General features: G+C 44.8%; 1 protein-coding gene across 9 annotated transcripts in view; it reads right to left on the minus strand.

Moving 5' to 3' along the window:
- Positions 1-1,462: 1,462 nt before the first annotated feature.
- Positions 1,463-17,748, minus strand: part of LOC111156630 (ectonucleoside triphosphate diphosphohydrolase 6 (putative)) — a 41,715-nt gene continuing 25,429 nt past the window's right edge. For 6 of the 9 annotated variants that reach the window (XM_022517636.1, XM_022517629.1, XM_022517630.1 and 3 more), the window contains 5 exons: positions 8,384-8,485; positions 5,757-5,897; positions 4,020-4,076; positions 2,748-2,860; positions 1,463-2,635 (listed from right to left, as the gene is read on the minus strand). In XM_022517636.1, coding sequence (XP_022373344.1) covers positions 2,537-2,635; positions 2,748-2,860; positions 4,020-4,076; positions 5,757-5,897; positions 8,384-8,485 — 512 coding nt within the window. In that variant the 3' untranslated portion in view covers positions 1,463-2,536. Of the gene's footprint in view, positions 2,636-2,747; positions 3,212-4,019; positions 4,077-5,756; positions 5,898-8,383; positions 8,486-17,748 lie in introns of those variants that run through there. The other 3 variants (XM_022517634.1, XM_022517638.1, XM_022517637.1) reach the window with 3 other exon arrangements.

Raw genomic sequence — 17,748 nt, forward strand, 5'->3', positions numbered from 1 at the left:
GCAAGACAGAGGCAACTCAGTGTGCACTGATAATGCAGCTGTTCTGAGAACAGGAAGGTGCAGGACATGTGGGCAGGAGGTAGTGTGTGTGGTGTGCCAGGAAGATCTGAGCACACAGATGCACATGTTTTCTGTGAGGTGGGGCACAGCAGAGGTGATGACATGACATCCTTACTGTACCCCTAGTTTGCATGCTTTATATGCTCGGATATGCGTTATATAGCTACTTTTTAAAAAAAACAAGAGCCTACCTTATAATCACAAAAGACAGAGCAAAATGACTTGCATACTTTGCTGGGCCTAAAAATATTCCAGGACTTATTTGGTGATCTTTTGAGAGACTTCCAGTTGTTTCAATTTTTTCAGATGTGAGATCACTAACCTAGAAATGGACCAAATAAATTTTCACTTTTACCTTCATGCATATTTGATTCCCGGCCTCTGGAGTTCTTTAAATATTTAAAACTGTTAGATATTATGGAAGGAAAAGGCTGGGGAGACCCAGGCACGGGTGATGAGGTGCTGGAGGCTGGATTTTCCTGCCCTTGTCAAGGGAAGGATTTGTAGCCCAAAGGTGGCTTTTTATTTAGGGGAAGCACCTTTCCTGCTTTGTTTTCTTCTGCTCCTGTCACATGTACACCTCTGGACCTCTGCCCCAGGGTTTAAGTTTTGGGGAAACCACTGGGCAGAGGGTGGTTAGCCTTATTTTTTCAGTGGTTTTTGTCCAGGGTTGGGGGGGTGTTTCTCTCCAGTCTTCTGGAATTGGGGCAGTGATGATCAGACCACCAGATTAGGACCCTCAGAAAAGGGGAGAACTGCTCCCCTGGCATGTCCTGTGGGCACAGCACTTCCTCAACATCAAAGAAGGTTTTAGGCTTGGACTCCTCCCCGCCTCTGCCTGTGGGGACTGGGAACAAAGGGCTTTTAGAGGTGAGGAGTTAAACCAACCTTCTGCAGCATTCTGCAGAACCCTTTTCCCAACGAGCCTCCACTTGTGGGCTCATTCGGCAGTCACGTCCATCATGGTCCTGCTGTGGCCCTGGGTGGTCAAGGGGCCAGACCCTGTGCTCCTGCCCAGTCTTTTCCTGGCATGCGACCCCTTTCCAGCTGTCCCAGATTAGAGCCAGGTTTGCATTGAACACACCATGTAGCAGGTGCTGCAGGTCGCAGGCCCAGGGAGGAGGGGAGCTCTGTTGGGAAAACAAGCAGCTCCCCTGGAACAGCCTGGGCCTCCACAGAGCCTGCCACCACGGGGACACAGGAGTGCCTGAGAGTGGCCGCCATGTGTCTTGTGGTTGTCTCCTCAAAAGGCACACTGAGGAGACCTAATGTGCCACCTGTCACCCAGCCTGGGCAGTTCTTTGTTCCAGCTACAGTAAACAGGGACCTCAGGGGCTTTCCCATCAGTGCTGGGGTAGATGAACACTGCCGACACTCACTGAGAGGAGTCGCCAGGCCAGAAACCCTTGTAAACCCTTTATTTTGAGTGAAACACATAATGTTTAGCTTATTCCACATACCATACATGTACCACAGGAACGACTGTGATCCAGGGGACCAGATCTCACAGATCTTGCACCCCAATGTAGAGTCTGGGCCAGTGCCCTGTGGAGCTCCCAGTGTCCTGTGGATGGACATGGCCCCACACCCCAGCACAGCCAGAAGGCAGCTCCAGGAACGGCAGCTCCAGGGACTGCAGCCTGCCTGACCCACAGGGGACTGGTATGTGTCTTCAACACTGCTCAGCTGCAAATGGCTCACGGTAGCGATACATCCACTGGGGCTCAGAACACAACTGCTACACAAACACTCAGCACCACACGATGGAGACATCACTCACACAGCACAGCCATAGATATTGCAAGCAGTTCACGCTCACAATCAAACCTCCTCTGTAGGGCTGGGGTACACGAGAGTTATTTCCCCCAGCCCCTCTTCCCATTCACAGGGCCAACTCTTATCAGCTCCAAGCCATCCAAGAACCTGAAAAAACAGACCTCTGGATGACCTCACACATCTACATCCAAGGAGGAGGCAAACACATTCAAGTCTGACAGAACCCCTGTCCCAGAGGGCATGGTGGCTGCCACCCAGCCCTCCCTGAGAGCAGCCAGGCAGCCTGTACAAACTCCCCACCGAGTCTCTGGGGAGAAGGTGAAGGTCTGTCCTGGGCATGGGGGGAGGGACCAGACAGGGGCAGGGAGATAAAACAAGACTCTTATCACAGAAACACGTTACAACCACTCCATCCTGCAGAGAGGGACAGGTCGGGGATGGTGTGGCTGCATCACCCTGGCCTTGGCATGTGTCCTTTGCCCTATCTGGTTCACTGTCCACCTGGAGCCAAGGCAAGAGACATTGGGCCTGGGTCACACTACAGCCCTCTGCCCGTCCAGGGGCAACTCTGCAAGGCCAAAGGGAGAGTAGCAGCTTCTTCCCAACATGTCAAGGGGTTCCACAAAGGTCTATTCTCATGAAGGTCTGTTCTCATGGAGACGGAGCCACTTCTGTGAGGTTGGCCAGGGCGGCTTGGCTGCTATAAGGCTGGACTCTTCTGTCTGCTCAGGGAGTCGATGTAATGAAAAATGGCCCCCAGAGCCCAGCTGGTCTCAACATTGTTGATTTTCCGAGTCAGCTTGAAAACACAAAGGGAGGGGCAGAGTGGGCATGGTTGGGAGGCTGGAAGCAGTACCCCCAGCCCTTCAGGCCATAAAGGGCAAAAGGGGTAATCTAGAGACAGTCCTTACCTTCAGCACTTTGTTCTCTGGGAAGCCAAACTCTTGGAGCAGCAGGCTGATGTAGGTGAGGTCCATGCACAGAAAGGGGTTGCCCTGCAGCCGGGTCTCTGCCGTCCGGCACACTGGGGGTGAGAGAGCCCTTTCCCAGATTCCAGGTGGGGGCAGAGGGGGCAGGGCTTGGGCAGACTGGCTCTACACACTTCCAGGTGCCCACCCTATGCTAGGCTCTGTGCTGGCCCCAGGTCCTCACTGGTTTAGACAAGACTACAGCCTATAGCAAGAAGGTGATTCACCAAGAGTACACCAAAAGGTAGGATATCAAGGCGAACCAGCCTCCACTGGGCCTGGCCTCCAAGACCAAGAAGGACTTGTATGTCTTGTTTTAGCGTCAGGAGCTGAAGGCCACAGTCTCACAGGGCATAGCCCTGCGCCTGTGACTCTGGACACTTTTTCCAGGTGTGAATCTGGGCTTTCTGGGGAATGTAAACACAAACAAAACTGTCTCAGAACATTCTATTCTTATTCTTGAAGCCGATGAACAAACCCACCAACAGATTTCCCAAAATTCCACTCAGAACCTTTTCCTGTTGAAGAGTCATGGATACCAGGTGTCCATGGGATAAACCCATAAGTGATAAGAAAGCTTAAAAAAAAAGCCACTTGGGGGGAGTTGGGGAGAAAGGACTTTCTATAGAGAAACAAATGAAGTTTAACTCTTTTGATCTGTAATTGGGAACAGCACTGAAGAGCAGAATATTTATAGCCAGCCTTCATTTCATACCCCATCCGGCTGGATTGTGATGGACAAAGGAGAGGAAGGGGGTCAGCCACCTGTAAATTCAAGGGGAAGAGCTCTTCACCCCCCACAAGCTGAGTCTGCTGTGACAATTGTGAATTTGCTGGGACACTTTCAGGGGAGATCCCTGTGACAATCACCTGAGCTACAGTGAAGAGGTCAGAAAAAGTGAAATCCAGGGAGCCCATTCCTAACAACCCTAGAACTAGAACTATGCACTTTCAAAGTGAAGGACACTGAGGCTCCCCCTTCCTCTGCTGTGGTCACATAGGATGAGGCAGACCATGGTCTGGGCCCACAGGACAGTGACCCCCCCAAGTACCCTCTCATACCTCTGAACACACATTAGGCTGGCTCAATCGGGAACCAAACCTGGAACTTCCAGTACTGCCTCACAAGTACCAAGCTGCACCTGCCACATGGTGGGGCAGGGTTCCTGCCTCCCACCCTGGCCCTTCTCAGCCGGCAGGGAAACTGCTACTCACCATACTTGGCCGCGATATCAAAGTCTCCTACGACGAGGCTGCCACCCTTTTCTGCATCTGTTAGACAAGAACAAGCACCTGGTCTGCACCAGCATCCCTGAACCAGAGATGCCACCAAGGCCCTGAGGCTGGCACCCGTGAGAGGATGACATGGGGTGGAGAGTCCAGGCTGGCTGCAAGCCTGGGTATAAGCAGGGCAGCAGCCCCACAATGCACTGGTCATGTGTCTGAGGTGATGTGGCTGGGGGCTGGGCAACTGTTCCGTGCAAGACCACAAGGGGATGATTAGCAGTCACGGGTCTTCGAGGGTCCCTCACAGGAAGGTCACCAGGAGCCCTGGGCCCCACAGACTGAGAAATCTCTTCATTTTAAGTTAAAAAAACAAAAGCACAGAATCAGAGATGTTTCCATGAACTGTGGCCGTGAGTTCAGCAACGGTATTCTGGGTATCAATTTTCTGAATGTGGGGAAAAAAGTGCTATAAAAAAAAGCCAAGAAGTGGTTTGTCAGGTCTTAGATCAAATGGGCAGAGCCTTTACAGGGCTCTCAAGAAGAGAGTGGCCCTAGGCCTCTGTGACATTCCCAGGGAAGCAGGCATGAAAGCTGTGTCCCCCCAAATCTTACAAATGGCCACTGTTTCTTCAATGCACATGAAAACCTCTACATTTGATAGAGGGTTCTCGAGCTGTCCCACACATTTACGTTTTGTATGAGGCAACTTCTCAGTGAGCTGACTTTTCCTTGACTTTAGGCATTTCCTCAGTCAGCAAATATCATCACTGAAGATGGATTCCATTTCTTAAAACAGACCCAAGCAGCTCCTTCAGAGCCATGTGTGACCACAAAAGGGAGTTGGAAGAGCTTTCTGAACAGCCCAGTTCCTCCTGAGGTCACTCTGGGATAGTGTCAGTCCCTTAATGGAAGGGCAATCTAAAGGCAAGGTGAGGGGCCCCAAATTGATGAGGTGATACTGCAGAGGGGTCCTTTTGAGCTAGCCTGAAAGGGTGGAGCCCCAATACACTGCAGGCCAGGTTTGCATGTAGTAGACCCTGAGCATTGTGATGTCCATAGCTGGTGGCACAACCAGGAGAGTACAGATCAACGAACTGCTGCTCCAGTTATGGGAAGCCCACAGGGGCCCTCAGGCCCAAGAGACCAAGTAGCTACAGGACCAGCTACTGGGAGGCACCCCAGGGACCTTGCTCTGTGCCAGAGAGACCCGGGCCCAAGCAAGGCGTGACAAGGTCACCTTCTACCTGGACTACCCACTCCTGGCTGGATGCGTTGCACACTGGGCCCGAGCAGCAGGTGGCTCAGTGAGCCTTGAGATACCACAGGGCCCATAAGCTCCTAAGGGTGGTCTGTGGAATGCGCTGACCCCTCCCCATGCCAGCCTGGGTGCTATATGGAAAAGATGGCCATGTGACCATGTCACAAAGGGCTCCCTCAGCCAGAAACCTGGGGCCAGGCAGGAACGACAAGGGTCAGTTACATAAGTAGGTCAGTTCTGCCTTAGAACAGAACAACTTGACAGCAATTAACTGTTCCTGTACTGACAATGTAACTTTACTAAGTGGCTCAAAGACCTGATTTATTTATAAAATGGGAGCTTACTACTTCCTATATGGATGACAAGACACTCCTCTATTTCTCTTACTGTGAGAGTGACTGATAACATGATTACTCTTTGCTGTGGGCCCTCTATCCAGAGAATCTACACCTCAGCCCTACCCTTACCTATGAGGCCTACATTTGCAGCAAGGTCGTAATAGTAGGAAAAAGCATAAAAATCCACATCCTTCACTTCTTCCGTTCTGTGCACTTTGTTTCGAAGGATTTCCGATACTCTGCTGGCACATAGCTCATGGAGGTTCACTGCTGGGGCGAAAGAAAAGCACAAAGACAATGGTTAGGGGGCTCAGCGCCTGGGCCACACAACCCCCGAGGCCCTTCCCAATGACTTGAGACCTGGACCTGGAGGGTGAAGCGGGACAAGAAGCCTGCATGGCACCTGGGTCTGGGTGCTCATCAACACCACCCATGCCAACAGGAACCTTACAGGAGCCATGGCACTGCAGGCTCAGATCAAGGGAGAGAAACCCAAAGTATGAAGGTCGCTAGAGATAGCATGGCCCTCAAGCCTGGAGGACACCAGCCTCCAGCTGGGCACAGGTAGCTGTCCTGACATTAGCCCAGTGGGTTCAGGTTCACACCGTTTATTTTCCGCTGGCCCTTGCTGAGCTCTAAACATGCAGGGCCTTACTCTGTCCCATCAGTCACTTTGGAGGTGCGGCCTACAACCTCCTTATGTCAAAGATGAGGAAATCAGAGCCCTAACAGACAGCTTGTCAATCACATAGCTGAGATCATTGAACCCGATTGGAAGAAGGACAACAGAGAGCCCCAGAGGTAAACAGATGTCAGTATCCCACTACCCACCCCTAGAATCAGCTTCCCATCTCCACCAGCAGACCTGCCCAAAGCCTCAAGGCAGCTCCAGCCAGTTCTCCGCATGCCCTTGCCTGCTGGGCCTTATTTCTCTCCACTCTCCCGTATCAGGACAGCCATACAACCTCCCCCTTTCCTTAAATACAGCAGCCACTCCAGGGCCTTTGCACACGCTGCTCCTCTGGTCTGGAAAAGTACTGCTTTAGATCCATGTGGCCCATTCCCCAGCTCCTCATGTTTTGGCTCAAATACCACCCATGTAGCCTTCCCTGGTCATCATATTTAAAACTGCAATCTTCTCTTCAGCCCTCCTCCCTTTTTTCCTACAAGTTACTTCCTCACGTGTTTTAATAACTCCTCACACTGGAGTATCAGCTGGGTGCCAGGGGCTGCTGCAGGACCTGATGCTATCACGTGCATGAGTGGCTGGCTGAGTCAGAGTGAACTCCATGGTCACTAGATAATAAGAAACAAATATCTGGTCTTTGTTCCTGGTTCTGGATACAGAGCTTTCAAAACCCTTGGAATTTCCTGCGTGATGGGGATGAGATGAGCCTCTTCCATTATCCACTATGAACCTCTTTTTCAAGTATACCTGAGTTTATGTGAATGAGTGGACACTTGTTGGTGGGTCCCAGGTGGCTTCAGGATGGATGCTAGCTGTCAGAGGAACCAACCATGTGATTAGAAGGTTGGAACTTTCAGCCCCACCCCCAAAACCTCCAGGGAGGGTAGGGGGTTGGCAATTGAGGTAAACCAGCAGCCAGTGATTTAATTAACATCTGTGTAGTGAAGCTTCCCAGAACCCTAAAGGATGGGTTCCATGAGCCTCCTGGGTAGCGAACACATGGAGGAGCTGGGAAGTAGCGCTCCTAGAGAGCATGTGGAGGTTCCGCACCCCTTCCCCAACATCTTGCTCTATGCATCTCTTCCATTTGGATGTTCCAGAGTTGTATCTTTTATAATAAAATAGTGATAATAAGTAAAGTGCCTTCCTGAGTTCTGTGAGCTATTCTGGCAAATTATCTGGGGGGTTGTAGGAACCCCCAATTTGTAGTTGGCTGATCAGAAATACAGGAGGCCTAGGACTTGCGATTTGCATTTGAAGTGGAGGGTGCGTAGGGGGAGCCTTGGTGAGACTGAGCCCTTAACCTCTGTGGTCTGCATTAACTCCAGGGAAAGTGGGAATAGAATTATTCATGGATGGAGAATTGGCTGGTTTGGGGAAAACTCACACACATTTGGTGCCAGAAATGTGGGTGGAAATAGCTCTGTCACCAAAGGCAGACTAAATTCTTGCCCAATGTGTCCAGCTTGGAAACAGTATTTGAATGTTTCTATTAGCACCACTAAAGGAGCACAGGGCAACAAGGACCACCCACATGGGGCGAGAGGGGCCAAGCTGGTGGGACAGCACACCTACTGTCACAGGCCGTGGGCTACACAGCTTGGAGCAGCCTCTCCTATGCTCACCAGGCAGTCCGAGGTGACCGGTGATTTTGCTGAAGGAGAAGCTGTTTCTCCCTCAATTCAGAGATGAGCTCATGTTGCCACTGGGCCAACAGCCCCAACTTGACCATTTGTCTTAGAGCGGCAGAATGCTCAGGTCCTTCCTCACTGGAGGCTTGTTAGGAAATGCAGTCTTTTGAAAGAAAGCATGTGGCAACAGAGAAGGGAGCGTTGTGCAGAGAGACCCTTTGCCAGCGGTTTCCAGTGTGTTCTGGCAAGGGCCTCCTGCAACCCTGACGGTTCACAGAGCTACTTCCATTTCCTGGACAAGTATGGGCTTGTCTGTGAATGAGGTCATCTGACAACAGCCTCCCTGGTTCTCAGAGGTATCTGGAAGGTATGGGATAGAGGACAGTCTGTCATTCTTAACCCTTACACACCAATGACAAATGAGAACTCCACTTTACCTGCCTTCTGTCCTGAAATTCTGTATGTTATTTCAGCATGTTCCCACTCTCCTGTGAAACCTGGAGACAAACAAGGGCTGACCAATTCCTTTCCATCCTCAGCTGAAATAAACAGATAAAGAAGAAAGGCACATTACCACAGGAAGACTGGGATGTGGATTCTGCTGGAAGGAGGTCTATATTCTAGTGAAGGGGAGGTTTTTACTTCTCCCTTAACTACCTTAAAGAATTTAAGTAGGGGATCTGGCCCAGAAAGAGAAGTATTACTAGAGATAAATTTTTATCTAAATGACCACTGTATGGAAAGGCAAACATCTAATGACCAAATATCTGTTCTTCTTTTGTTCTGTGAATCACCCGCCTTCCTTTAAAGCCCCCGGCCCCTAGCCTACTCATTAGCTCCAGATGACCCACAGCTTCAATTGCCCAACTTGTCCTTGGGTGTCATTTTCTTCTGGGGCTCCCATACATATGTAAACTTGCTTTTCTCCTATTAATCTGCCTTATGTCAATTTAATTAATAGACTAGCCAAAAGAACTAGAAGGAGAAAAATCTTTCCTCCCCCGTAGTTGGTGAGCTAGCCAGGAGAAACTTCACTGGCTGCATATTGCCTATTCAAGGGCTGTGGCAGCAGGGAGAGCCTGGGACCTCTGACAGGTGCAGCAGAAGGTAAGAATTCTTATTACCACGTCAGGCTCCTGAATCTCTGCCTGCAGGATCTAGCTGAAGCAAGTGGTGAGAATCTTTTCCACCCAGTTTCTAAGTTTAGATTAGCAGGAGAAAATATCTTGGAACCAGTTCCTTGGTATAGTAACCAGTAAAGATTTATTATGAGTATTCTTAACGTTTTTTTCATGTGTTTCTTCCTGGAGATGGTAACTGCTTTTTTTTTTTTTTTTGCTCTTGTCTGTTGTGTCATTTGTCAGAATGAAAACCACGAGGTAAGATGCAGGCCTGGGCCCTATAAGCCTGCTGTACAGGCTGGACTCACAGACTGGTAACTTCACAGTTCTCACCAGGCCAGTATAGACAAATGTTGCTGTGGGTCAATGTGCACACAAGGTGAAGGCAGTTACTAACGAAGAGCTTGGAAACCAAAGTTGCAAAACTAGTGGGCATGGGTTGAGAACTTAAAAGCTGTTAGAGCACTCCCTGCCTAACCCAAAGACTCCTGTGTTAGGGTGAGTTAGTCACACTGCTGGCTAGGTTGATGCCAGTCAAACTCAAGAAAATTTCCATGCAAGGAACTCTGTAAAATACCTCACAATTTCCAACCCAGCAGCACATCCCTCTTTGGAACAATTTGGCTCTGAGACACCAAAGGTTCAGCTCAAGCTGTTAATGTGCCTATGAGGGGTTTTCCTTTCATCCTGTTCATGTCCTGAGAGCTTGTCCTTATGACCAGTGAGAATGTTCTCTCTGCATGTATCACATGCACCTTAGTGGCCAGTTGAGTAGCCTGGGGTTCTGCAACTTTAAGTCACAAGCAGTACTTTCTGTCAGACTGTGAGAGCTCTCAGGAGAGTTTGTTACAGGGGTCCTGGTCCATAAGGGGTTTCTGCCATCTCATTCTCACTGCTTTTTGTTAGTGCTGGAAAGGTCCCATTCTAGTAGTACCTGCCTGGTGTCACAGATTAACAGGTCTATGAGTAGAGGTGCCTCATGTTCTCACAGGAAACTGGAGACAGTGTTTTCACTACACCATTCTTACTGCCTGTAACAACAAAGGGCTTTACTATCTTAGACTCTTTCTGGGAGTAAACTTTCTGGATCTTATAAGGGCTGCATTTTTTGGTACCGTCTTTTGGGACACCTCTTATATTCATGGTTAAGCCATAAAAAGGCTTATTGGTTTGTGTCACTAGAGAATAATATAAGATCCTGCTTACCAATGGCAATGGCTAGACAATGGGTATTTTGAATTGACAATATTTGAGAGAAAGAAAAATACTTTTGAGAGCCCTTGTCCTAAATAATTATCTTATTGGTACCTATGGAAAAACCAAGTTAAAAAAAATAGACACAAAGAGATGTAATAGCTAAGCTTTAGGGACTCAATAAGATGGAGGAGGAGAGAAGAGAAATTAGACTTAGAACAAAAATTAAAGTCCCTGTCTAACATAAATTTCCCTTCTTAAAATCTGGCCCTGTCTCCTCAGCAAATTCTAACTCCCAAACTCTCCTACCTTCCCCAGAAAATCCCTTAAACACCCAGCTACTTATTTTAGCCTCCCTTTTCCTATAAGATGTACAGAGAGCATTCTGGCTTGATCTCTAAGCCCAGGGAATACAGGTAATTCATGTAAATACTAAAAGCCAGAGAACAAATTTAACAGAAGCACCCAAGGTAGATAATAGATAATAAGCTTTATACAGAAGGCTCATTTTGCAGGGCTCTATAGTCAGGCTCTGCCAGCTTCAAGCCTTCCGTGCAAGGTCCTTTGCAGCTATATCCCAGGCCCCCATCCAAATAATTCATGTCCCCAAGACAAAAGCATATTTTTAAAATTATAAAGCCCTTAAAAGCCTTGACTTTTAAGGACCCTACCAAATTAAATTTTAAGTTGAATTAAACTTAATTGATTGATTGATATCCATCACAACCCCACTCAAAGGGACCTTGTTTGGCTGCAAAGGGGTGTTCTTCCCACCCATGAGATTATGATTATATTGTAGTTATCAGACAAGCCGGATGGTCCCCTGGAACCAACACCACCTCCCTTGAGGAAACAGATGACTAGCATTTCTCCTTGGCCTTCCTACAAAGGATCAGCTGAAGGCTCATGTGAGGGGTTAATATAGAGGCTTTTCATTCTAAGGTAAAGGTCTAAGGTTGAAATGTGCACTCAGAAAGGAGGCCTTTGTTAAAATGCTTTATATGGACTTTACAAAGGCATACTCCATTAATCCCCGAAAACATCTGCTGTTTGTCCCAACTGAAAAATGACAAGATATTTGAAAGAGTTGTTTAAATAGCTCTGTGGTTGGAGATTGGCCAGACTAGAAGCTGATATTCAGAGCCTGATAAGATTTTTTAGGTCTCCCCTCCAAGCTAAAATGAAACTATGTACCCAGAAGGAAAGAAAAACCTCCTAAAGCCTCTGTAAAAAGATTTACTAAAACATTCCAAAGCTCTCTGATACAAAAAAAATACTGAGGACAATGTGGTTGGATGGGTAGATCAATCTGTGATGCCATTTAGGCTGCAACCCTATTCTTTATAGGAATTGAGAGCAATTGTGCTCATCTTACAAATCTCTGCAAAACTAAATATATAGCTCTAGAGGCAGCTCAAAGTTCACCTGTTCCAATACTCCCCCCGACCACGATTTATCTTAAAAAACCTGTAATGTGCATTTTTCCTTGTGCCTCTGAAACATAAAAGTTAAAGTACAAAATTCAGGGAGGTAATTTTTTTTTTTTTAATTAACATATAGGGCAGGTAATTCTTTTTTTTTTTTAAATTTTTATTTAATTTCTTTTCAGTGTTCCAGAATTCATTGTTTATGTACCACACCCAGTGTTCCATGCACTACATGCCTTCCATAATACCTACCACCAGGCTCGCCCAACCTCAAGGAGATAATTCTTACCAGCAGAAAAACAAAAGAGGGAATTATCATTTGGAACTTGGGCTCATGGGAAATTTTAAGTGTATGGAAGCTGTAAAGTCTCAGTTTGCATGTGTCTGTATGTTTATGTATTCTATACATACGTACTGAAGTTGGGTGTAATCTTCCATGTCAACAAAATTAATTCGTAAAAAAGCTCTACTTAATTGATTTGAAGAAATTAAGTGCCTTATATTAATTGAATTCTCAGGAATATAATAGAAACTAGGGACCTCTGGCAGGTTCACCTGGTAGAGCCTGTAACTCTTTTTTTTTTTTTTTAAAGATTTTATTTATTTATTTGACAGACAGAGATCACAAGTAGGCAGAGCGGCAGGCAGAGAGAGGGGGGGAAGCAGGCTCCCTGCTGAACAGAGAGCCTGATATGGGGCTCAATCCCAGGACCTTGGGATCATGACCCAAGCCAAAGGCACAGGCTTTAACCCACTGAGTCACCCAGGCGCCCCAAGAGCCTGTAACTCTTGATCTTGGGTTCATGGGTTCAAGTCCTATGTTGGACGTAGAGTTTACTTAAAAAATAAATAAATAAAATAAATAAATAAAAATGTGATCTTTAAAAAAGAAAACTAACCCAAATGTTTTTCAAATTCATGTTATCTAGTATTAACCTTTAGTAAATAAAAACTAGTTTAAGTTGGTTGATTAAAAAAGGAATGTCTTCAGAAGTTAATCAGTATGGAATATAATACTTTTATTCTAGCTTGGTTTACTAAAGTAAACGTGGTTTATTATGAGTTCATGCTATCTCTTACAAAAATTTGTCAGCAAAGGGCACCTGGGTGGCTCAGTGAGTTAAAGCCTCTGCCTTCGGCTTAGGTCATGATCCCAGGGTCGAGCCCCACATCGGGCTCTCTGCTCAGCAGGGAGCCTGCTCTCCACCCCCCCCCCACCCCGCCTGCTTCTCTGCTTACTTGTGATCTCTGTCAAATAAATAAATAAAATCTTTAAAAAAAATTTGTCAGCAAGAAACATAGCTTGGGCTGATGGCTTACTTTGTGTCTCATGAAGCAGTCTAAACAGTTGTTAAGAACAAGTAAATATATATAAGCAGTATAAAAGGTTTTTAGGTGAACTTTTTAGCAATAATTATCTTTTATGGTGTGTGTACTTAAAGATAGTTTCCCCAAAACTTTCAGGTAAGCTGAAGCTTTAAACTTTTGCGAAATGATAAATTAAATTAACTGAATATCCATACCATTTCTAAATAAAGCACCAAACATAGATTTACACACTTTTAACTGCTGAACAAAGATTTATACAGTATTCTTTTAGAGAAGAACTAAAAGGTATTTGGGTCATGAGTTAACATACATCTCCAGAAATTATTAAATGTATTCGTAAGTTTGCCATTGTAAATAATGCTGGTGTGACAGTTCACTACTGCTTACTTCTTAGTCAAGGTTTCTAAGGGTTAATTCTAATTAATATATGTAACTAAAATTACTAGAAATAATATAAGAGAAACAACTCTGTATGCAAGGAAAGTAAGATGTGTTTTTGGTAAGAAGAGATATGAGGTATGAAGACGCATTTTTTGTTAAGGGAAAATAAGGGAAAGTAAATTTGTCCCAGGTAAAACTAGTTATTTCCAGATGGGAAACAGGAAAATAAAGACAGATTAAATGGAAAGCTAGAAAGAGAGGGAAAATGCTACCTTGTGTGGTTCAGGTGGTTAAAATTGAATGAATTTATTTTAACGGTTATAAAATGAAGCTTTAAAATCAGTAGTGTACTTATACGAGACCAAAACTAAATGTTCTTTCACCTGCTGAAAGAACAGTTTTCTGGGACTACTGGCCTGCTAAGATTGTGAAAGGCTTTTTGTCACCTTCTAAGTAACCAGTCTTCAAAAAGCAAATTATATTTTATCAAAATAATTTTCCCTGTTTTATCAAGTCTTTGATCAGTTTTGCTCACAACTACGTAATGTTCTGTATTTGCCTTTAAAATCCTTTGTCACTTTGGTTAAACAGATAAGTAATGCTTCATAAGGATCTGTTAACCTATTTAGTCAAGTATCCAAATCTTGTGGTATATTTGACAAATTTCCAACATCATTCTAAATGAAGTCTTTTATGGCCTTAACCTCAGTTTGAGATTTTCAAGAGGGCCCCTAGAACATACCAAAAATCGTGGTTTTGATTTGAATTTCCCTGATGGCTAACGATGATGAACGTTTTTTCATGTGTCTGTTAGCCATTTGTATGTCTTCTTTGGAGAAATGTCTACTCATGTCTTCTGCCCATTTTTTGATGTGATTATCTGTTTTTTGGGTGTTAAGTTTGAGATCTTTATAGATCTTGGATATCACACCAAACTGTGGAGAGAGCCAAGATGCCCGTCAACAGACAAATGGATAAAGAAGATATGATCCATATATACAATGGAATATTATGCCTCCATCAGAAAGGATGAATACCCAACTTTTGTATCAACGTGGGTGGGACTGGAGGAGATTATGCTGAGTGAAGTAAGTCAAGCAGAGAAAGTCAATTATCATATGATTTAACTTACCTGTGGAGCATAAGGAATATAATGGAGGACATTAGAAGGAAAGGAAAAGTGAATCGGGGGAAATTGGAGGAGGGAGACGAACCATGAGAGACTGTGGACTCTGAGAAACAAACTGAGGGTTTTGGAAGGGAGGGGGTGGGGTGTTGGGTGAGCCTGGTGGTGGGTATTAAGGAGGGCACGTGTTGCATGGAGCACTGGGTGTTACACCTAAAAAATGGGTCTTGGAACACTACATCCAAAACTAAAGATGTACTGTATGGTGACCAACATAACATAATAATAATAAAAAAATATGTGCTCTCTGTTTACAAAAAGAGATGTTACACTGAGTTTATCTGGTATGTTGAATTACCTGGTAGGCATGTCAAATAAGTGATGGTAAGCCTTCTTAGGTGATAATATACAGGTAAGGGGCACCTGGGTGGCTCAGTGGGTTAAGCCTCTGCCTTTGGCCCAGGTCATGATCTCACATGATCTCAGGGTCCTGGGATCAAGCCCCACATTGGGCTCTCTGCTCAGCAGGGAGCCTGCTTCCCCCTCTCTCTCTGCCAGCTGCTCTGCCTACTTGTGATCTGTCAAATAAATAAATAAAATCCTTAAAAAAAATAATGTACAGGTAAATGTTATTAACATAAGAATTATAGAAATTTTATGAAATTCCTAAAATTCTGATATGCCCTGGTATAATGTTATCAGTCATAATTCTAGCTATTACCTTAAAATACTGCACACCACAGAAATAACCAGACTTGTCAATTCTGCTACAATGGACTCTCATTATATCTTTAATAATGGGCATCTTAAGTCTTTTGTCAATTACAGTTACTGTATCGCTATGATTCTGGGTAAAAGTGTTCCTGCAAAAGCACTTCCCTTCAAGGAGAATTAAGAAAAGGACTTTTGACAAGTGAACTTGTCAAAAACTTGTCAGAAACCTCCAGGTTTCTTATAACCTTAAAGGCCATAAAACTGGGCCGGGTAAGAATTTCCAGAACTAAAGGGAAAACTGGATTTAAGGAGAACAACCACTACTCATATGGAACTGAATAAATGGAGGAGGAGGATTATAATGTTTATGAGTTTTTGTTTGAAACACTGCCTGTTCTGTTTCATTTTTCCAGATTGAAGGAAACCTTTTACTCTTTTCCTAAGCTATCAACAATTTGGTAAGATATACCTTTGTGAACAAAGATGAAACAATTGCTTTTTCTCTCTACCTGACCCTTCCACAATTTGGAAACAGTGAATATTCTTATTTTCATGGCAATATAGTTATATACATAACTTCAGGAGGAATCTATTCTCCTTGTGTCTCCAGGACACAACTGCAAATGCCGGTTATATTACCAAGGCTTTGACTGGAATGTCATATTTGAGAAGGATGTGTGAAATTCAGATATGACCAGACAGCTTTAAGGAACTAAGGGTGACTTTATGAAACCAATGAAGCCCCTGGAAAAATTAGCCTGGTACCTTGCTCGCAGGATTCACAGCATTTTTACCAGGTGAGTAAACAAGGTCCTTTCCTGGCAGGCACAGAAGCCCATGATATTTTCGGGATCTCCAGAAGAAAGGAATTCACCCAAATCTAAAGGTATGGCAGTTTAAGTCTGATGGCCAAGGATTGCCTTTCTGGCTTTAAGAAGTTTTTAAGAACTTCAATCTGAGACTCCTTATGAAAAGTTCCAGCAAAGAGAATTTAAAAAGCCTAAATGGAAAAAAAAAAAAAAAAAAAAAGCCTAAATGGCCAGTCCCTATTCTTACTGCACTTATACAAGTAATCAAACCAAATTTATTGACACTAGACTTAATCTGCAAACAAATTAGTCTTACTGTTGTTATCTTCAGTAGACTGTAGAAAGAAAAATTATGTTTCAGTAGAAACCACAGTATACACTTGTGGGTATTAGATTCTACTCCTGCTGTCTTTGAGGTTTTCTTTTCTGCCTATTAATTGGACTGGATCCTCCTTATTCTACCTTCTTCCAATATTTGGCTGTAACTCTCCAAAATAATATTTCCAGTTTATCTCTCACCCCTCTGACTTGGAATCACTGAGAACTAAAACTGCCCTTTTTTCAAAGTCATGCAACCTAGGCTAGATGCTCTGATAACAACTTCAGAAAAATCACCACAGCAGCTCAAGTAGAGATAATCTTCATGCCTCCTGCTATGTTGACCACTCCGAAAGATTACCAAAGACACTGAAACTGCAACAGTAAAACCTATCAGTTTGCTGCTGCCTGCCCTCACTCTGTCTGAAGGTGCTTCAAGCCAGAGATCTAGAAATCTTTGTCAACTGGATGCCTTCAGAATGCAAAAACTGGGATTATAATCTGTTCCAATCATTAACCATGATTTATTTCCATAGAAATGCCTTTTATTAAATACCTGATTTCTTGTACCACAAGCCTAACTTGGGAGCCCACCTGCATCACTGCCTCCTGAAATGAGACACAACTGTCTAACTGAACCCATTTATTATTGGGACTAAGAGCCTGGTTCAGTGAGATGGAGCAATCTAGCAGCTTGACTTCTGGACTGTGAAACTTCCTAGGGAAATTTCAAAGACAGGACCGAGAGGAAGTAAAATACATTACCCCAAACTATGCCACTTTGTCATGTGGACTATTCTGAGCTAAAGACAATCTAGACCCAGCAGATTCAAGAAAAACTTTTACCCTTCTCTTAACTATCTAAAAGAATTCAGATGCGGGGTCTGGCCCAGAAAGAGAGCTGTTAACATAAGGTTTTAAGAATGACTTCTGTATGCAAGGGTAAACATCTAATGACCAAACGTCCACTCTTTTCATTGTCCTGTGAATTATCCTCCTCCCCTTTAAAGCTCCAGAACCCTATCCTATTCCCTAGTTCAGGATGGCACATAAGCCTCAATTGCCTGACCTGTCCTTGGATGTCATATTCTTATAGGGCTCTTGTATAGACATAATTAAAATTTTCTCCCATTAATCCATCTCATGTGAATTTAATTGGTAGACAGGCCAAAAGAATCTTGAAAGGCAGAAGAAAAATTCTTCCTCCCCAATACTAGTAATGAAGGCACTTTCTTCCTTTTTGCCAGATGAGACCTGACCTGTGTAAGCATTCTAGGTCAACTAGGAGATGCAAGGCTTTCTCTATCACAGAAGCTGCGGCAAAGCCTCATCAGTTCTAGACATAGCCTCTCCTAGCTTACATGCTCTGAGGCACTTCAGGGT

The sequence above is a fragment of the Enhydra lutris genome, unplaced genomic scaffold (assembly GCF_002288905.1).
Source record: "Enhydra lutris kenyoni isolate GAN:26980312 unplaced genomic scaffold, ASM228890v2 scaffoldscaffold47, whole genome shotgun sequence".
NCBI classification, from domain to species: Eukaryota; Metazoa; Chordata; class Mammalia; order Carnivora; family Mustelidae; genus Enhydra; species Enhydra lutris.